This window comes from Podarcis liolepis, assembly GCF_965112155.1.
Source record: "Podarcis liolepis genome assembly, chromosome: 11".
NCBI classification, from domain to species: domain Eukaryota; kingdom Metazoa; phylum Chordata; class Lepidosauria; order Squamata; family Lacertidae; genus Podarcis; species Podarcis liolepis.
This window is the reverse complement of record NC_139565.1, coordinates 39,590,107-39,611,882: the sequence shown is the minus strand read 5'-3', so window position 1 is coordinate 39,611,882 and position 21,776 is coordinate 39,590,107. Positions and strand designations below refer to the sequence as shown.

Sequence of the window (21,776 nt, the reverse complement as noted above, 5' to 3'; positions counted from 1 at the left end):
AGCTGAAGTACCGTAGTACAGTCCACAGGTTTATCACCTCAGTGGATAATCACATGACTGGATTAAAATATGATAGAGTGCTGGAAACTAGTTTTTATATGATTGAAAAATTGTAGTACAAAAGTCCTACCTTAAAACTAACAGCAGAATCTTATTACCCACACTGCAGCTTCTGTGGCACACACAGAAGCACTATAAAAGCTATGCTAGCATCTAGCTACATAGACTCCCTGCCCCAAATACCATTTCACCCAAATCAGATACACGTGAAATTAGGAATCTGAGCATTGCTTCAAATGTTCTTTATATTGTGCACCTGAATGCTCAGCCTCCCCCTCAACCTCCTCACAGCAGCACCAATACCCTATTTTGAGCTACCCTAGCTCCAACAAAGGAAAATCATTAGTTCCCACCACCCACCCCCAGAGTGAAACACGGAAGCAGAAGCAGCTTGCATTTTACCACTTGAACTTGCTAGCTTGGGTGCCTACCTGCAAGTGAATTTACTTGATAGCAAGCACCTGTATGAGCCATTTCTAAGAAAAAGCTTGTTGGGGACACGGTTCCTAATGCAAAGTCACTCCACACCTTACTAGAAACATTGCAAGAGAAGTGAGTAGTACACTTCCCAGTCATTAACTTGGAAAACACAGCTGGTACAAACACATTCTTAGGTTTGAAATTAACATCAACAATGCCCTCAATATTAAAATGAGTTGTATCAACATGTAGAGGGATCAAACTTACAATATTCATGACACTCAAAATGTAATGTTCAATATCTTTGCGACCATGGTATCCCACCATCATTTTGTCTGCTACTACCAACGTCTCCACAAAACGTTCAGTGCTTATTGATCTCTTCAGTCGATGGTGACTACTTAATGTGTGATTAATTGGAAGTAAAGTTGGAAAAGCAAGGGTATTGTTCAACCACCAAGGTTTACTGCTTCCTGTGAGGTCTTCTAGGAATCAAAACAATTAGTGACATCAAGTGGATTGCTATATTAACATCTTCATGTACATCTGTTTTGTATTTATAGTTTCTTCAAAATTCTTGAAGAGTTTTTGTTGTAATGTGAGCACTATCCTTTAATAAACATTATACATCTTAATTTTTCCTTAGAAAATATCAGACAGCCTGCTTCAATATTAAAAGCTATATTTGCACTAAGCCTTTTCGGATATTCTCTTTTACATTGTCACATATCGCTTCTACTAAAAGTGAGGAAGATTGCATGAACATACAAATTTATTTATCACTCACCAATGTGATAGATGTCCACAATGAATTGCAGGACTTACACATGGTTAAACATGTGTTCAGAGTCTGAGCAATCAGTGTATGGAAGTCCAAATTTTGCAGACCAGAATATGAGATTGACTGAAATTTTGAATATATTTCTAACCAATCACAAAGCAGGATACAAATAGGTTCTTGCTTCAAGGTGAATAAAAAGTAGAGCCATAGTAGAAGAAAAGAAGGAGAAAAGTCTAATTTGATCTTATAAGTATGCCCAAAGTTTCACATGGGCTCAAATATTCTGCTATGAATACGGTTTATACTTCAACTAAACTGTAAGTTTATTATTTCATGCCTCCTCAAATTTGAACCAGAAATAAAAACACAAACGTGAATGCAAAAATTAGTATACATAAAATAGTGCATTTATAATATTAACTTATTTGTAATTTATTTATTATAGGGCCTTACCCCCACTGCACCCTGATTATTTTGTAAGAGCATCAGTAGTGAAATAACTTTTATTGCACCATATCTGGAGAAACACAAGTAAAAGTTGGGGTGTGTGTGATTCCTTGCCCCTCCCAATCTCCCTAAAAAATATCTCTTGATTGGGGAATGCTCAAAATCTGGCAAAACCAGATTTGTGACTGTCCCCCTTTCTACTTGTGCTTCTCTGGATCTGACACACTGAAATGACCAACTGTTTTTACACCAGTTACAAAATGACTCCAGCATTTATTCATAATTAAATTGTTTAACTATTATTTACAGTGAAACAGGAATACCTTGAATCTTCTTGTGACAAATATTATACTAGTGAGGAATTTCCTATATATTTTGATATATTTTAAGCTCTTATGATTAGATGAAAAATATTTGGAAACAATTACACTATCAGTAAAGGCATCAGGAAATGTTATTTTAAGAACTATATTCTATGGTGTAAAGGCAGTGTAGCATTCAGGTAAGGAACATTGTTTTCATGGCTGGCACAATGGGTCACCTCTTCCATTTACTCTGTTGCTTGGAGCAAGTTTCATCCCCCATACCACGGCAGCAGCAATCAGTGGCATTACTGCAGCAGAATTAAGAAAAAAGTCCAAGAGAGGCAGCCATATCTCTAAGCATTAGCCAACATCACACAAGAAGCAAATGGTAGGAAGAAATGCTCTAGGAATAATAAGGGGCAGAAAAAGGCTGGGCCTTATTATTAAAGGCTCTCTAGGATGCCAAATTGGTAGCAGTCGCACATGCAGTACAGCAGGGATCACCAACATGGTGCTCACAGGCATACATGTCCCCAATGAGCCCTTCCACAGCATTTGCAGGGTCCCCTCCCCCACTACAATTAAGCTTGAAAAAAGCATTCTGTAGTAGCTAATTGGCCAGGTTGCAATGTGTACTTAGTTGTAGGGTACGTGTGGTGCCCAGAACAGTATCTTCAGTTTGAAAATGTGCCCGTGAACCCAAAAGAGTTGGCGAGCCTTACAGTGGATTATTCTCAGTCTTTGCCTCAAAGGCACTGGATCTCATGCAACACTGCAGCTCCACTGATTCAAGGAACTTCCTCTTCCTACCCTGTCCCCTCCAGCCCCTACCCTGCACCCTCAAAATCGGCTTGGGGGTTCGGGTTGGGAGAGGAAACAAAATTCCATTGCACTGGCAGGAGCCCACAGGTGCAGCATTGCATAAAACCCATTATGTTCTAGATCTTAGCCAGGAAAAATAATATAAAATCATACATGCCAAAGATAGATGGTTCCTTTGAAAGAAAATAGAAATTGTCTTGATATTTTATCAAAGAAAGGGAATGAACCCATTACTGTCATTGTAATTTATTTACCTGAGAGACCACAATGAGTATAATCATAGAAGAGTCGGTGGTATATTGCAGACTTTTTGTAAATAACATGAGGATGACCACTTTCGTAACTAAAATGATTAGACTTTTCGGATACATTTCTTAGAGGCTCAATAAAATACTCTTCATCTTCTGTAGCAATAACACCGTGCTTAATAGAAGGAAGAAAAAATAATGTATATAAGTTATCCGGCATCAAAAAATACAAAGCCAAAGCTGTTTCTGTAGAAAATATTTAATTTGCAGTTCGCGACTGAACTTAACTGTCAGGGGTCCTTTACCTTTACCTTTTAGGGATTAACAAGTCCTATTCATATGCAGGAATTCAATTATAGCTTGCACAATGTACACTTCAGTCCATCTCTCAATGAATTTGATTCTACTAATTTCAGTCTCTTTCCAAAACACAGTATAAAAAAAATATTAACGATATCCAACTAATTTGTACCCAGAATAGGCCGCTGAAATCAGTGAACTTCAGCTAATTAACTCCATTTATTTCAGCGGATGTACTGTATGATTAGTTTAGCTGGCTATCATTCATATAATACTGAAGCTACAGGTGTTAATAATATGCAAAAATAAGAAAGAGTGCAATTCTACCTCAACGGTTGGTGATGAAGTTAGGATAAAGTGGACATGCCTGTGTGCTGGCCTCCATTTACAGGAAGCTCCTACTGCAGCATTGGAAAGTGCAGCAGATGGAACACTACCACCAGTAGTTTTCCTACCAATAATAGCCAGCACAGCACCCCAAAATGACACATTACAGGGTGGGTGCACTATGGATGCACTGAATTGTCTTGAGAGGAGTGTGGTATTCACAGCTGTACTAGCCTGGTGCTGGCAGAGCAGAAGAAAAAATAATGGCTCCCAACCTCTGCCCCTGCCAGCACAAGCCAGAAGAACTTCAGATGCAATGGTTTGCCTTACTGATCTCAGCCAAGTGTTAAGTTTTTTCTGCATGCTGTGTTTCCTGGATTTGTGAGTAGGCCCAGACTTAGTCATGCTTAGCACAGATCCTCTGAAATTGATGGTAAAGGTAAAGGGACCCTTGACCATTAGGTCCAGTCGTGGCCGACTCTGGGGTTGCGGCGCTCATCTCGCTTTATTGGCCGAGAGAGCCGGCGTACAGCTTCCGGGTCATGTGGCCAGCATGACTAAGCCGCTTCGGGTGAACCAGAGCAGCGCATGGAAACGCCGTTTACTTTCCCGCCGGAGCGGTACCTATTTATCTACTTGCACTTTGACGTGCTTTCGAACTGCTAGGTTGGCAGGAGCAGGGACTGAGCAACGGGAGCTCACCCTGTCGCGGGGATTCGAACCTCCGACCTTCTGATCAGCAAGTCCTAGGCTCTGTGGTTTAACCCACAGTGCCACCCACGTCCCAAGAGGCCACAGTAGAGGCAAGATTTTAGGGGCTGATGCTGAGGCAGCGGATCTGGCCTCCAAGGAGTTCTCCACGGCCATTGCTGATACTGCAATAGTGGTGGCAGCAGTGGGCAATGCATTCCGTTTGCCTTCCCGCCGGAGCGGTGCCTATTTATCTACTTGCACTTTGACGTGCTTTCGAACTGCTAGGTTGGCAGGAGCAGGGACCGAGCAACGGGAGCTCACTCCGTCGCAGGGATTCGAACCGCTGACCTTTTGATCGGCAAGTCCTAGGCTCTGTTGTTTAACCCACAGCACCACCTGCGTCCCGAAATTGGTGGTACTTAGTCCTAATTGATTTCAGAGGATCTAAACTAAGCATGTCTATGTTTGGATCCAACCCTATGTGTATACAATTAAGATTAAGAGTAAACCCTCACACATTTCTCTAAATAATATCCTTACATGGAGACATGTTGTGCACACCTCCTTGGGAAAACATGCAGGAAATAATAACATTGCTGTTCTAACATATGTAATTAACATTTAAAGCTGCTCTCAATAAATATATTCATCTAGATTTATATAGTTGTGGTGACAAAGCAAGAAGTCTCAGTGCAAATTATGTAAAATTATAAAAACAAAAAGTCATGCTTGAATATAGTTATACTCATAACAATTACACCCAAACAAAATTGTTCCAGTCAAACCATTCGGAGTAAAACTTCAACCAATGACACACAGATGTTGTAGTGGCACATATTGTAATACAAATGGTTAATATCACATTATGCACTAAAAAATACATTTTAAATTACAAGATTGAGTCAAAGCAATTATTATTGAAATATTCTGTTTTTATCCAGATGCTGAAACCTAACACTACACACGACCTTCATGTAAGCAAAGACCAATAAAATGTATTCATGCTATTTATATTGCTCATAAAAACATTTTAAATACGAGCCACCAACTCTGAGCAGATTAGCAGATCATCAAAATGCAGGAAGAACTCCCACACAGTTTCCACAGTAAACTCATAATTAATCTAAACTTGCAATAATACCAAGAGAGACTTGCTATTTTGCAGTAAACAAAGCTGTTTACCTGTAATCTGTGGTTCTTTGAATGGATATTCAACGCAATCAGACATATGGGAATGTACTATCACAGTCTATCACAGGCAGGATCTTCTGGATAAATCTACAACATGAGTGTTTTTGACTTGCCCATGAACAGTAGATTCCCATATATGTGGTAAAGAAGTAGCGCCAGTGCCATCCCACTATGTTCTATTCACAGACAGTCGCAGATGGCATAAATAACAGAAAAGTCCCATGATAAGTTCATGACTTCTGCAGCTACTGTAGTAATGTGTGCAACTGCAGATAATACTTTGTGTAACTGCCTACCAGGAAAAATTGCAGGTGACTGGAAGGTTAGTCTGGTGCAATGAAACTTCTTTAGCTAAAGCAATAGTTCCCAAATTCCTCACCCTCACCCTCCCATGGAACACTTGAAAATAGCCGAGGCTTTTGGTGGACCAGTTAATGATTTTTCTGCCTGTTGTAGAAATTGTAATGTGCTGTGCTACAGGCTGTATGATTTTTTAATCTTATTTTTACAGACACGCCATGGGCCACCTGAATAAAGCTCACATACCAGTCTGGGAACCCCTGAGCTAAAGGAAGGGATAACAACACTGTATTAAAACTATTGAAGGTGGCAGATGGCCAGAAGTTCAAAAGGATTTCCCATCAAAGAAGTAAAAGAGTTGGGCTCCAATAAACAACCCTCATCTGTGAATGAGGGACTATGTTAACTAAACCTCTGAGAATGCTGATTATCCTAGCTTGTGGTGGAAGGTAAAATGAAGTCCAGAGCTTAAAGGTCTTTCCACCCCCGACTTATTAAAATATGTCAGGTTGTGTCTAGCCTCCCTGCTTAATCTAATATTTCCTGTCTATATATTGACCATTAAAATCAACACTATTAGTAGAGAAAAACATTATAAGATCTAATTTTGCTTCTAGCAAACAAGTATAAAATTCTGAATGGATTATTTGCTTGATCCTACATTCATTTGCTAGCTTAGTAGCCTATAGGAAGCAGAACATATTATTTGATTCTGGTTTTCCAAACACTTTTCTTCTTTTGAGATCAAAAGTGGCAACAAGCATAGTCATCAAATTTGTCAAGCCTTTTAAAAATTAACTGCAATTGTTAAATAATTTACTACAATGTAAAATTCCACTTACCGTATTGATCCGCATATAAGACACATCCGCAAATAAGCCACACTTTTAAAATTCAAGGCTTATTTGCAGTTGCTGCCCGCCTCCCGGCACTACCGCCCTGAACAGGGGGCACGGGGGTGGCTGGCACCAGTGCTCGCTTCGAAGCGCGCCCACCTCCCAGCACTCCCTCCCCAAGCCAGAACTGACTGCCCCCTGCCCAGGGCAGTAGTGCTGGGAGGCGGGTGTGCAGCATGCTCGAAAGCGAGAGCCAGTGTGCTCAAAACTGAGCGCCATCTTGGGGAATCTACCGTTCAGGGTAGTAGTGTCGGGAGGCGGTTGTACAGTGCTCAGTTCCGAATATAAGCCGCACTTTTACTTTCCAGTCGGAATTTGGGGGGAAAGTGTGGTTTCCATTCGGGCCAATACAGTATTTCAATAGAACTTACTTCAAAGGATGGCAGCTTTGAAAATTCACCTTTTTCACATGTTTGAATGCTACAAACTTTTAAAATTCTCTTCCATGCCTCTAAATGCAGTTATTGTGGTATCATCATCATTACTATTATTACTATTACTACTACTATTGCAAAGGGGAATGGAGAAGAAACAAACTGGTGAGTTCCCACCATCCCAGTGGTGGCACCTCTCCTCCCAGTGTCACCACAGGGATGGGTCTCTGCAGAACTATTTTGCCCTTCAGAGGAGTGGAGTAGAAGCAATTACAACTTCTTCTAACAAACAGTTATCTTTATTCCTTATTGATTTAAATCAATTATTCCTTATTGATTTAATCAATCTATCAACTGCTTAATATAAAAAAGTTTTACAAAGTAAAAAAACCATAAAATAACAAAGCTAAAATGTAGAAATGACAATAAAAAGCCAGAATCCAAATACTATAAGAAAACCACTGAGCAGTGCAATGTTGATATTAAAAGTCAAGAAATGCTCAAACATTTTATTGTAACTTTTCTTTTAAAAAACAGTGCTTATTTTTGTAACGATCTTACATAAACTATTTTGGGAAGTCTATTTGATAAGCAGTATACAAATACCTTAAACAAAGACCTTAATAAGTGAATGCGGACAAACTCCTGAGAGACATCCAGCTCTACGTTGCTATTACCTAAAATATCTTCAGTAATAAATAAAATGACATTTTCCATGTCCTACTTGCATTCTTTATAACTTTATCAGTAGTACCATGCAGACTTTTTTTTTAAAAAACACTATTTGCCTATGCCGCCTTATGAGTGGAGAATATACAATTCCTCTCACATTCCAACTGTTCTCTCACTATGGTGAGATGTTATTTAACACAAATACAGGTTTCGGTTCACAGAGTGAAAAAATAAGGTTTAGGTTTACAATCCTATGCACACCTACATAGGAGTTAGTTCTGTGGAAACATATATAGGATTTTACTGTTATTCATCTCACCCTTATGCTAGACATAGGCCTAGCCTAAAAAAACCAAAAACTTGTACCATTTTTAATAGGCATCTGGAACGACAACTCCCTTTTTCCTATGCACTTCATGTCATGAGAAGGTACTATTCTTTGCTAACTACTGACTTTTAAAAGTGACTTCATCTATTACATATATGTACTAACCAATGGCCTCCACATTCTCTTTCCAGACAATTCTCTGACAGCTTCTTGAAGCCTCCATTATGTGTAGTTAATATTCTAGAACAGCCTACCAATAAAATAAAAAATTTCTAAAGTTGGTCATTCAAACTGTAATTCCTAGTTTCCACAGCATAAACCTGCTTCCACGTGTTGGAGGATGGGGGTGGATGAGGGGCAAAATGACGTTAGCTTAGTCTTCTTTTGGTGAAACATTGCACTTTTCTCATTTGTTAAGAGCCATTATAGATTTTCTCCTTTATACCCTTTTCCCTTTGAAAAGTAAAATAGCCTCTTAATGTTTAGGTTCCTCGCCCCAACTTTTCAAGTGCCAAAAGTAATTTTAGTAGCAATGGTGGGGAGTTCAGTAAATGAATTCCAAGGATTAATATTATCCTCACAATATGACAGTTAGCAGGTTTTAAATTCTCGCCCATCCCCCCACCTGCTTGAAGCACCCACAGTATGCAGGATGAAGGACTGGCAGTTATTGCCTCAAAGGCAGCTCTCATGTTTTTACATTATGTGGAGTTCTCAGGGAATGTTTATAAATATATATGAAGAGATATATAGGGTAGTTCATTTGTTTTTTAACAAAAAGGATGCAGAGAGAGCCCATGTACCCCAGTTCAGGAAGGTCTACCTCAAGCTGAATGCTTCTGGTCTTCAGAAGTGGCAATTTTACTTAGCCCCTGTGATATTTTTGGGTGACAAAGGATTGTGTGAGCATACTTTCCCCTAGGGATGCTAATGGATAAAAATGTACTATTTGTTTTTTGTTTTTCTAGCCACTTGCTCCCTTGTTTCATGCATGCACACACTAGTGAGACAAGAGGCCAGTTATACTCTATCTCACAGTATTAACCGCTGAAATTAAGCACACCAGGACTGTCTGTGGCTAGGAACACAACGAAATCTGAACTAATGTATGAATTTCAGCATCTCACTGCACCAGTTTTACCAAACAATCATTTTAATTCATCTCTCGTACCTCAAGAGACATGACAATATTAATAACCAAAGTCGGGATGTTCACAATCAGCCAAAATAAATGAAAGGAATGAGAATCTAAGAGTAACCAGTAGCACTGTTTTAAAATGATAATTGGTTACAGAAAAATACCTAAGGTCCAAAATGAAGATGTATAGGTAGGAAGAGCTGTGAAAGCTTTATTCAGCCCTGTTTTAGTACTCCCCGGGAGGAAGCCTATTGTTCTTCATCCTTGACACCAGTGAGCAAGAGAGTCAGGAGATGAAGGTTCAAGCAGGCTATCAAAGAGGTGCCCTACCCCTATGACATAGGACAACTCTAGTCAGGCACCTCCTAAAGCAGTGGTGGCCAAACTCGGCCCTCCAGCTGTTTTAGGACTACAACTCCCATAATCCCTAGCCAACAGGACCAGTGGTTAGTGATGATGGGAACTGTAGTCCCAAAAGAGCTGGAGGGCCAAGTTTGGCCACCACTGTCCTAAAGAGATGCTACCAGAGCTGGTCCCTCCTGTCAGCAAAGAGCCTCTTTCTGGGGAATCACTTCAGCTTAAGCCAGTTTCTGAGCTGGCTCCTCCAGCACCAATAATAATAATAATTTATTATTTCTACCCAACCCCTCTGGATGGGTTTACCTAGCCACTCTGGACGTCTTTCAACAGAACATTAAAAACAGAATAAAACTTCAAACATTAAAAACTTCCCTAAACAGGGCTGCCTTCAGGTGTCTTCTAAAAGTCGGATAGTTGTTTATTTCCCTGGCATCTGATGGGAGGGCATTCCACAGGGCAGGCGCCACTACCGAGAAGGCCCTCTTCCTGAATAATAATTATTTATTAATAATAATAATAATTTATTAGGCTCCAATTCAGTGGTAAAGATCATGTACTCCTGGGGGAAAGTGGTGGGACAAGCAGAAGTCTGAATGGGCCCTCAGTTCTTCAAAAGAAACAGTGTACCATTTCGCTTGCCTAGTACAGTAATACCTTGGGTTACAGACACTTCAGGTTGCGTTTTTTCGGGTTACAGACCGCCGAAACCCGGAAGTACTGGAACAGGTTGCTTCCGGGTTTCAGCGGTCGCGCGTGCACAGAAGCGCTAAATCGCAACCTGCGCATTTGCAGAAGCCCCGAATCGCAACCTGCGCAGGCACGACACTGCGGGTTGCGGACGTGCATCCCACACGGATCACGTTCGCAACCCGAGCGTCTACTGTACAGTGGTGCCCCGCAAGACGAATGCCTCGCAAGACGAAAAACTCGCTAGATGAAAGAGTTTTCCGTTTTGGAGGTGCTTCGCAAAACGAATCTCCTATGGGCTTGCTTCGCAAGATGACAATGTCTTGCGAGTTCCTGCTGGTTTTTTCCCCTCCCCCCTTTTTCTAAGCCGCTAAGCCGCTTATCAGCTGATCCGATCAGCAGATAAGCCGCTAAAAGCCGCTAATAGCGCTAATCCGCTAATCCGTCAATGGGCTTGCTTCGCAAGACGAAAAAACCGCTAGACGAAGAGAATCACAGAACGGATTCTTTTCGTCTTGCGAGGCACCACTGTATATGCCTAATGTGTGAGCTCTCTGGAACTGGCAGTCTTTAGAATTGGGCTACAAGATCAGACTTATTTTTTGCTTTCTCCTCTTCCCTTCCAAACCTAAGTATAACAGATTATCCAGGTCCTGGTCTTTCCATAGTTCTGTAAGGACCTGTAAATCACAGTCTGTTAATCCTGTTGTGAGGAGTTACTACCTGCCTGTGAGTAGTGATAGAGAAAGCTCAAGAAAGCTGTGTCCCTGCTGACTGACCTTGCAGGCAAACAAGGGCCAATTCAATAGACACATGCCCATTTCCAACACCGAGGAATTCCAATCACTAATCCTATTTCTAGAAAGTTAATGAGACCTTGTGACACCTAAGTGCAACTGATACCCAGTTATGGCTGGTGTCTCTATGTAGAATAGAGAAACAATCTCCACATATCATAGATGATACACTTTAAGATTTACTACAGTAATGAATAGTGTGTTAGTTTCCAAACATGGTGTGCTCTTTCATAATTTTGTAACCGACTACTCTACAGTTATTTTTAGGCTTGAATTACAGTAAAACTGTACACGTCTTTTTCCATATAAGACTTACTGCTAAAACAACCCAGAATGCAATCAACAGCTGGACAGCTTACAAAAGTACTGTGTAGGCTTGGACTGTACACCTTTTGCTATGATTTATCACAATTGATACTGCAATGGTTCTGCTTCCTTCATATTCTTCACATTTGTCAACCAAAAGGATTTTCTCCAACTGATTAATCAGATGGGCTAACATCAGAAAATTGTACTTTTACGTACTTAGTGTTTTCTTAAGAGAAGTTTAAACTATCCCACCCACTAAAAAATATACTTTTATTTCTGTTAAACCAATTTCACATTATAATCATTACATAATCAAAAAGCCACTACAGTACCTGCGCTGGTCAGTTGTTACAATTCCTGTCCACTAATTAGAAGTTGTTGTTTTTTGAATGGTATTTTCAACTGTAGGTTTTTGTTTGTTTTATTTGCAACATTGTATGCTTTTTGCTCATCCAATGCAGGCATTTCATAGGAACATAGGATACTTGGCATATACTGAGTCAGTCCATCTAGTTCAATTTTTGCTGCACTGACTGGTAGTAGCTCTCCAGGATTACAAACAGAAGACTCTCCCAGTTCTACCAGGAGATGCTGAGTTTAGAACCTGGGGCCTCCTGTATACAAAACATATACTCTACCACTAAGGTATGGCTTTCCCTGGAGTTTGTGGGATTATTGCATTTTCAGAGTATTGAAGCAGCAGTCTTCATGTTGTTCTTCCCCCAGAATTGCCAGAAAATCCCTTGCCATCTGTTCTGGGGTTTTCTCCAATGTTCCAGAGCAGATGGGGGGGGCATGGGGAGCATATGGGGAGGAGATAGGGGGAAGTTCTGTTGTGCAAGGGGAAGACCTTGTGTAAATGGAACAGCTACGTTGGATACCACTCTGCTTGCCTATTCCCTGTGACACCAGCAACCAATGAAGTGGTGTTACTGAGAAGCGTGGTGTAACTGAAATGCCTCAAAACTATGTGCCTATTTCAGCTTTGCTCTGGGCAATGAGTGCAATGCCAATGCATGATAATAATAATAATTTATTATTTGTACCCCGCCCATCTGGCTGGGTTTCCGCAGCCACTCTGCGCAGCTTCCAACAAAGATGAAAGATACACTAAATGCACATAAATCAGAAGAAGCAGAGATGGTTTAAAGCAGGCTTCCTCAATCTTGGCCCTCCAGATGTTTTTGGCCTACAACTCCCATGATCCCTAACTAGCAGGACCAGTGGTCAGGGATGATGGGAATTGTAGTCTCAAAACATCTGGAGGGCCAAGGTTGAGGAAGCCTGGTTTAAGCCAATCCTCCTTTCATAGCAGCAGTCATGGATGATACTGAACCTTTGCATTATCTGCAATATAACTGCAAGCCTAATTAGTTCCCACAGCCATTGCCATATTTAATGCAAGCCTATCTCTAAGCCTCCATTTGGCCATTAATTAACAAAACGGCTTGCTTCAGCAAGCATCTTCCTCCAGAACTGGATTAAATTTCCTAGGAGAAGTTTCCAGCTTTCCCCGCAGTGAACACCTCAGTCATCTGGTGTGAGTTCTGATTAGCTATGGACTCTCTGTGACTGTCTTGCAACTATGCAACAAGAAGACTATATTGGAAGGCCTGCTCACAGCTACTACCTGTGTCCTTTGTCATTTAATGACGCACCCAGCCCTGTCCTAATGGGATCACCCTTTGTGTTAGAGCTAACATCCCTCAGGATGTTCAAACATATGCCCGTTATATGGCCATAATCCAAATAGTAGTAGTAGTAGTAATAATAATAATAATAATAGAGATATAATAGCGTGAACGGAGAGATGCTGTAAATTTAAAGACTCAAGAATACCAACATGCTAGAATACATAACGTGAACTTACCAGACCGTTGCAGTTGCTTAACGCTACTTTAGTTGTACCATGCTGACCATGTAAATATCCCGTGTAATGACAGTTGTCTAAAAAGTCATGTTTCCACTGAGGCCCGTCTTTCCCCCAGTATTCTACTGTGAAGTGTTTGGAGACCAAATCTGTGTTGAGAGTCAGGTTTAAATGAAAGTGCTTGCCATAGGCAGAAAGTTTAAAAAATAATTTAGATACTGCCAGTTCTTGGTCATAATGTTCAGTACTCCTCTTCTTTCTCCTGGAGGGCTTAGTATTTTTCACAGTAAAGCTGAGGAAGGCTCCATTATGATCAACCCTTATTGGGATTGTTAGTTGGTAGTGTTCAAGGTAAGACAGGAATTCCTCTTTGAAACCGCATGGTAAATCAGTCCAAGAAATGGCCATAAAAGAGAAGAAAATATAACAGGACACAAGAAGGAGTAGTACATTATCCACATTTTGCTATATCCAAGCACCATCAAAATTCATGTTCATGTGAACATTTTAATACACAAAATGACTTTACTAAAGAAAATACCAACTTTCTAACAGAAAAAAATATTAATCTGTTCTTAAAATATACATTCTACTCATCCATTTTATGTTAGCTAAATGTCTGGCCTATGTTATGATTTGCCTATTTCATGATGTGCCATTTGAAAAATATAAGTAAATATCTATCTATCTATCTATCTATCTATCTATCTATCTATCTATCTATCTATCTATCAGCAATAGAAAAAATGATTAGTATGGAAAGAATCATGTTGTAAATGTCAAAGGATACAGCTCCACTAATTTTAAAAGAGCACAAGCTAGGTTAGTGCCCTGATTCAACAATCAGATAAGGATGCACAAGCTTCAGTCCATGCACAGCTCCCACTGCCAGAAAGGATTCCTATTTTAACTTGCATTGAAGAAGTAGGCCTATACCAGCTGCTATTTCCATTTAAATTAATGGGAGAACTTGCACAAAGTGGTACTGAAGATATATATTGCAGTGCTCACAGGGCCCTAGATTTCAGCATGTAGATTTCACATTTTTAATGAACAGCCAAAAAGCAAAAACTTCATTTTTTTTTTGTTCTAAATAAATTATTTCAGTTACTTCAACAATATTTTAATTTGGTAATTTCTTTATTATGAAGTAATACATTAAAATACTGACTTTTCAATTTGCTAATGGAGTCTAATGTGTTAACAGCTATACACAATGCTTAAATAATAAAATTAAAAATGTATATTCCAATTTTACTCCCACAGAGAATAACTAAAAATTTTACACCATAAATCCCTTGTGGTCTCTCACAATGAATATTAATATAAATGTTAAAGAAAACTAATTAACTGAAATAAGTGACAAAAGACGGTAGCTTAAAAAGTTGGAACCCTACCTTGAGAACTATACGAAAGCCTGTTGTCACCGTGAAATTCTGACAAAACCATAATTAAGCACAAAATCCAGGTCAACATCTTCCACAAAATTTCCATAATTTAGAAGAAGTGGGCTACCTATGTGCTACAGCTTTAACTCCACTCCAGCATTGCACCATAACCAAGATTTATTATATTTCTTCAGGATTAGCTATTTGTGGTTCCACTTCTTGATAGGCGTTTTGGAATAATATACTTTTTTCTATGTCTGCAGACATTTTCAGTCCAAAAGTAATTAAAAAATAAGTCCTTCACATGTCAATGAGGAGTTAAAGTGAATAGCAAACAACTGTTGTCCATTTCTTTACCTGGAAAGCATAGATAACATTGAAAATTAGTTTCAGTCAATATTAATTTTTTAAAAAATTGATTAGACAGACAGAATTTTCAACATCCTCAGACATCCAAATGCATCAGTCTTCTTTAGTTTTCATTTTGTATGGGTTGTCCAAGGTGAGAGCCCATGAGGGAAGATAGACAATGACAGGAAAAGGATCTCTTTTTACCCTGTGGAGCTAAAGACCTCGGAGGTTCACTAGGCTATGTTCTAGAGCCGCTGAGGAGGTTAGTGAAGGTTCAGTCAGCAGAGCAGAACCTAACAATCACTATGCCAACCCTTCCCAAACTCCTCAAAGGCCAAAGGATGCATCCTGATAAGTCCCTGCTCTTCAGGAAGACTAGTGCATAGCTCCAGTCAGGAGATGCCAGCCACTTGCCAACAGCTCCCCTATCCAGCCATGTCCAAAATTGCTGGGTGCCTGGTGCTTGGGCAGAAGGATTCTTTTCCTTCCCATGCCAAGCAAGGCCAAGGCTGAATGACCCACTCTTGGAAGAAAGTTCCTGAGCATCAGGACTGTCACTGTAAATGTCATGCTCCTTCTAGAGCTTAGTCCTTCCAGGAGATGGAACTTAGGTCAAGGCCTCCTCAGAAGACAGCGAGGCCTAAATCCAGGATGCTGAACAACTTCTGAGTGACCCTGTGCTGCACACACCTGAGTATGAGGAGAAGGAAGGAGAGCAATGCTGAAAAACAGTAAATACATATAGTAGTACATCCACTACTGTATCATCCTATTAATATCAATGGCCACACTAATTCCACCCTTTCCTGTCAGCATAGTGCTCTGCAAAGCATCCCTGGACCATATTCAAGTTTAGTAAGCTGAACTCCATACCTATGACTTGTACACAAATACTGGAGGATATTTTGCACTCCCATTTAAGTCTAAACTTAAAAGTCTACATTGATTTCAGCTGGGAAGAAGAGAGCATGATGTGTCAATAGTCAAAAGAAAAATCTGGGACAAGCAAAATACCATATCTTCCGGCAAAATAATATATAATTTCTGATCTCATTATTACTGTTTTACAAGACTGTATCCTGCATACTTTATTCATGCAAAATTCTCATTGACCATTGGTTGCAGAAAAATGAGTTCGGCATTTCAAATTATACAGTTCATAAAAACCCATGAAACCACAAATGTTATCAAAAAAAATACTGCACATGAAAGTTGTTGCATCTGCAGTGACAAGTACACATTTTAAAGTTTTTAGGAAATGGCCACATTATAAATGGTTGGCCCTTACACAGCATAAAAATTGTGATTTTGTTTTGTTTCTCTCAAAATGCTGGTCTCCAAATATTTTGTGCTAATACTTAACAGCTGCCTGAGACTTGAGAATGTGCATCTACTTGTAGTCAAAACAAAACAATGAAAATGTTAAAACAATGTAAGTAAAATTATACTAAAAATCCTTTCTTAACAGAAAGGTCATGCGTTGCAGTCAACAATGTCAGTAATGAAGATGGGGGGACATATGAAAATGGGCTGGGGTAAACATTTCTGTGCACAGAGCACATTTAGAAGTGCCAGCTGCTTCCCTGCCTTCATACCGGAACTAGGAGAATGAGGCGCTGTCTCCTCTGATATAAACTTGTCTGTTCCCCTTCAATCAGCCAGGAAAACTGTATCTGAGCTATGTTTGGTGGGGATATGAAAGAAAACCTTTTTCATGGCTGTACCCAGGTTGTGAAATGCTCCTTGATGCCTTTCTATTAGCTCCTTAAGACCTTCCATCACCTCACTGATTCTGGCAGGCATTTTTCTAATTAACTCTTGGAGTTTTGATCTGCTGTCCTGTCTGTGTTTAATTCTCTTTTACTGCTTTATGAAGCAGAACTACAGAAGTTCAGATACTGCTCAGAGGGAAGTTAACTAAAGATGAGTGGCAATTTGCATCTGGCGTTCTCTGCCTCTGAATGATAGGTTCAGAGACAAATTTATGGAACTGATTGGAATGCCAGGTGCAAAGCCACGAACTCTAGCAGAGGTACAGCACCCCCACACCCCCACTTGACTATGAAGCCTTTCTAAGTTCTAAACTGGCTCTATTGCTTCCCTGGGGCAGGTATAGCTGACCCTCACTAGATTCCTGTTTCCTGTACCCAAGTTAATGACCAAAGATCATTCGCAGTTCATTAGTTTGGCTTGTTCTACCATCCTACCACTGGTAAGTGCTCCCAGATCCTGGCCATTTAGCCATATATTTTTTCCCAAGAGCAACAATATTATTGGTTGAACTTTTGGATGTTGCTGCTATTTCGGGTCGCTGCCAAGAAAAAATGCACTTTCCTATGGGTCATTCACTTCGTTCATCAGGCCATAGGTCTTACAGCAAATGTTTACAGTCAGAATTTCTAGCTTGGCTTCTGTCCATCTCTACTTGCATCAGCAAGTCTCACATCTGGCCCTTCTAATTTGTTGCCCAGGGATATAGACTTGAGCAAGGAAATCCTTATTGCTCTACTCCTTTAGTTTTGTCTCCCCTCGCCACAAAAACTATTCTGCATGCTGTTCCAGAGTGATGGATGAGGTCACAATGATTTGCAATACCAAATCAAACAAGTGCCATTGATCTTCCCTTTGTCAAAGCTATCCAGCTGGTCCCCTACCTGTGTGTTGTTCCCACCAGAATACAATGCCTGGCTTGTGGTACTACAAGAAGGGCAGACCACAACAAGATTCTCCAGCTTCCCAAGATCCCCACCGCATACAGCCCTTAACATTCTTCTTCCTGTAATGTGAGCCTGAATGAAGGATTTGGCACAGATATTGGTTAATTTATTTCAATTTTTGTACCAAAGGTGAACTCTTCCATTGTCTCCGGAGACAGATAGATGCCAAACATTTTGATTTTTCATTTAGCCATATATATTTATATGCTCAGTGAAAATGAATTCCCCTTTCTGTTAGAATTACCTGACAGACAAGCATATTTCACGACCTAGATCAATGTTTGTGTGTTTCTTATTCCCTGCACACGTTTTCCGTAGTCTCTCCACAAGAACTACAACTCACTGCCCATTTTTCTCACCAAGAGTCACTAATATAAGACCACCTTCCTCAACATTTTACAAGTACCAAAGCTCATTAAAAGTTCAGATTATTTTTTGTTTGTCATAAGGGCTAGTGAGTCACATTATTTTATTTTGTTTGTTGCCTAAAATTTTAAAGCATCCTTTATTATCAGAGCCCCCCTGCTGTCAGTCATAAATGCAGCTGTGTTACCCTTCAGTAACACAAGCTTTCCTTCAGCTCATCAACAAGACTAAACAAATGAAGAACACAGAGCCAAAGGGGCCACGTGTGGGTTGAGAATCACCCTCTATCAACACAGGAAGTACATGGCAGAAACAGTGATTAAAATGCAATTATATGTGATAATTAAAGACCATGGCATAATGTTCATTCTCAAAAGAATAGGAATTATAGACCATTACATCATGCATGCATACAAGAGAGTTGACTCAGGATTTTATAAGCAGTCTTAACTCTTGGTATTTCCCAACAATGCTACACAGAATGATGAGAAGCATCAAAGTTGTGGGCCCTAGGGTGTTATAACATGGGTGCTCCAAATTCCAGGAAAAATATATTGATTCTGCTCTTATTCCTTCTCTGGCCAATCCCTATGCTCTGGGCCTCTGCTGCCCACTTTTTCTTGTGAGGCCCCAGCATGACACAGCTTCTGTGGCCATCTTCCTCATATCAACATTTTAAAGGTACCATTTCTGCTTACATATTTCATTTAAAAGATGTTGGCCTGAGTCAGAGGGTGGCACTGGTGACATGCTTGAGGACTGCTGCCTTGTTACCAGGCGTCTTTGCACATGCAGTGTGTTTTAAATAGTGCTGCACCAAACAGTTGTGAGGCTTCATTTTTAGAGCAAAAACATTTTATGTCCGCCTAAGCATATACTGTACTGGATCTTAATTTATTTTTCTGCTCAGTGATTCCATATCTGCTGCTTCATTGTATTTTAATGAACTTTTTATGTTTTTTGTATTATGTGGTATGCTGCCTTGAAACCCATTTGAAAAGCAGCACATGCCTTTTAAAGTATTTTTTTATTTAAAAAATTGTTGTGTGCTGTGTAAAGTGAACAAAGGTGTCTTTGAGTATCAATTCCCAGTCCCATTCTGTCCCAATACATCAACTACACATGATTAGTAGTGCAAGTGAGTGTAGTTCAACTGCATTTGCAAGACATAGCCCTCTTCCTGTGACACACCCTTTCACAAAGGGTAAGGCAAATCACAGCAAAAGGGAACAGGTTTCAAATATGTGTGTTGTATTAAATGTCAAAAACCTGGTTGCAATCACTACTTAGGTATGAAGGTTAAAAGAATTTTGTGAAATCTCAAAAAGAAAAACATCATTCTCCCAACAAACATCAACAAGGGCAACCAAGGCAGTTTCAGTGCTGTAACTAGGCCTGAAGCTAGACTGAAATTGATTCAGATAATGTTTCCTCCAAGCATGCCTTAAGGTGGACAGCTGTCACCTTCTCAAGCACCTTGCCCCAAAAGAGGATATTTGCCATTGGGCAATAGTTATTTCACATTATGGGTCTGGAGAAGTTCTCAAGTCCTTCAAGACAGAGGGTATCTCCCTACAGTGGTGCCCCGCAAGACGAATGCCTCGCAAGAAAAAAAACTCGCTAGACGAAAGGTTTTTCCGTTCGCGATTTGCCTCGCAAGACGAATTTCCCCTATGGGCTTGCTTCGCAAGACGAAAACGTCTCGCGACTTTTTTTCTTTGACTAAAAACAAAGACATGTTTTGTTTATAAAGTTAATTTATTTTCCCTTAAATTTTCGAACTGCTCTTTACAGTATGTGTGACTTTAAAGAGCAGTTAATAAACTGTTGTTGTACCAAATTTGGCTTTGTTTGGACTTTTTTTGACCATAGGAACGCATTAATTGATTTTCAATGCATTCCTATGGGATTTCGTGCTTCGCAAGACGAAAAATTCGCTAAACAACAAAAATTGCGGAACGAATTAATTTCGTCTTGCGGGGCACCACTGTATTTTCAAATGAAGCAATAATCACACAATGGTCCCACCCAGTCAATCTCCTTTGACTAGCTCTAAGAAGCCAAGATGGACAAGGCTCAAGAGGGCAGCTTGTAGCTGCATTTTTCAAAGCAACCTATGTGTGTTCTCAGGCCAAAGCAGCTGAAACTCATCCAATACAGATGAAACAGTGTTCCAGACACCTCCACTGGACTTGCTATAATTGTGGCATATGGTTTCTCAGATTCTGATATATGGGGCATATTAGTAGTTAAGATTCTAGGACTGAGGTGGCGGAACATCCAGCCCACTGGGCCTCTGAATTTGGTCATGAGGCCATGGGCAAACTATACCCACCTGTCAGTTACTTAACATCATGTGATGTTAGGGGAAAGGATCTGTTACCACCAATCTAAGGACTAAGTTCTTAGATCGGAAGTAAGAGCTTTCTTATAAGAAGGAATGTGTGCAGAGGAGGACAACCAAGATGATCAAGGGTCTGAAGACTAAGCCTTACAAGGAGCGCTTGAAGGAGCTGGGTATGTTTAGCCTGGAAAAGAGGAGACTGAGAGGAGATATGATAGCCATCTTCAAATATCTTAAAGGCTGCCATATGGAAAAGGGAACAAGCTTATTTTCTCCTGCTGTGGAAGGTAGGAGTCAAACCAATGGCTTCAAGTAACAAGAAAGGAGATTCTAGCTAAACACACAAAAAAACTTTCTGACAGTAAGAGCTGTTCGACAGTGGAACTAACTCCAACAAATGGTGGTGGACTCTCCTTCCTTGAAGGTTTTTAAGCAGAGGTTGGATGGCCATCTGTCATGGATGCTTTAGCTGAGATTCCTGCATTGCAAGGGGTTGGACTAAATGACCCTTGGGTCCCTCCCAACTTTAAGATTCTATACCCAAGTCCAGCACTAAACAACACAGCACTAAGACTGGAACACTAATAATCTTAATATCAAAGAGTACAGAATAAAAGGCAGCATTTCCACTCAACCCCACTCTAAAAATCTTCATGCACCCAAGACAAAGTCCGCTTCAGATCAATGAGAACCGCCCCCCGCCAATCTCAACAGGCCTTAAGTTGTGACTTTCTCTGGGTTGAGGCCACGGTTTCTGAGGCTCAAGGTATACAGCAAACATAGCATCAAATGGCTCTGCAAAATGCATAATCATGTGAATACATTAAAGCTGTACCATATACCACAGTACGCACATGTTCTTAGTCTATATAAAATAAGACTTGTCCACCTGTGAAGCATGGAAACACTGGTGAGTCCAGTATTTTGCAAGCAGGTGGCCTAATTTTGGCTGAGACAATCTTGCAGGTGTTGGGATTAGTTGGGTTTATCAGCATTTTCATTCATATATTTTAATACCAGAAGGGACTATTACATTACTTTGCAGTCTGGCTCTCTTCACAAAAGGGCTACAGAATTCTACCCAGTCATTATTACATCAGCAGACCTAATTTACTTTTTACTGAGCAAGCGTTTGTGCATGCACAGTATGTTTATGTGTGGGTACAAATGTGTGTATAAAATGTGTGTATGGCTAACCAACTTTACTGTTAAATATATATGCCTTATTCCTTGAATCGCCTTCCCTTCACTTTACATCTCTTGGATCTTTGCTCTACACACTCTG

The 21,776-nt window shown here is 40.2% G+C and overlaps 1 protein-coding gene and 1 long non-coding RNA gene across 12 annotated transcripts in view; both read right to left on the bottom strand.

Moving 5' to 3' along the window:
• The window catches only part of ADAMTS6 (ADAM metallopeptidase with thrombospondin type 1 motif 6), a 119,803-nt gene that overhangs the window by 91,142 nt on the left and 6,885 nt on the right, over nucleotides 1-21,776 (bottom strand). For 6 of the 11 annotated variants that reach the window (XM_083465195.1, XM_083465198.1, XM_083465197.1 and 3 more), the window contains exons 2-5: nucleotides 14,723-15,070; nucleotides 13,326-13,693; nucleotides 3,090-3,258; nucleotides 748-965 (exon numbers count right to left, since the gene is read on the bottom strand). In XM_083465195.1, coding sequence (XP_083321321.1) covers nucleotides 748-965; nucleotides 3,090-3,258; nucleotides 13,326-13,693; nucleotides 14,723-14,819 — 852 coding nt within the window. In that variant the 5' untranslated portion in view covers nucleotides 14,820-15,070. Of the gene's footprint in view, nucleotides 1-747; nucleotides 966-3,089; nucleotides 3,259-7,770; nucleotides 8,297-8,329; nucleotides 8,800-13,325; nucleotides 14,009-14,722; nucleotides 15,071-21,776 lie in introns of those variants that run through there. The other 5 variants (XM_083465194.1, XM_083465196.1, XM_083465190.1 and 2 more) reach the window with 5 other exon arrangements.
• Nucleotides 15,085-20,351, bottom strand: LOC310688781. The gene is made up of 3 exons (XR_014517175.1): nucleotides 20,133-20,351; nucleotides 15,994-19,715; nucleotides 15,085-15,929 (listed from the first exon to the last, which is right to left on the bottom strand). It is a non-coding gene; the product is annotated as an uncharacterized lncRNA (long non-coding RNA).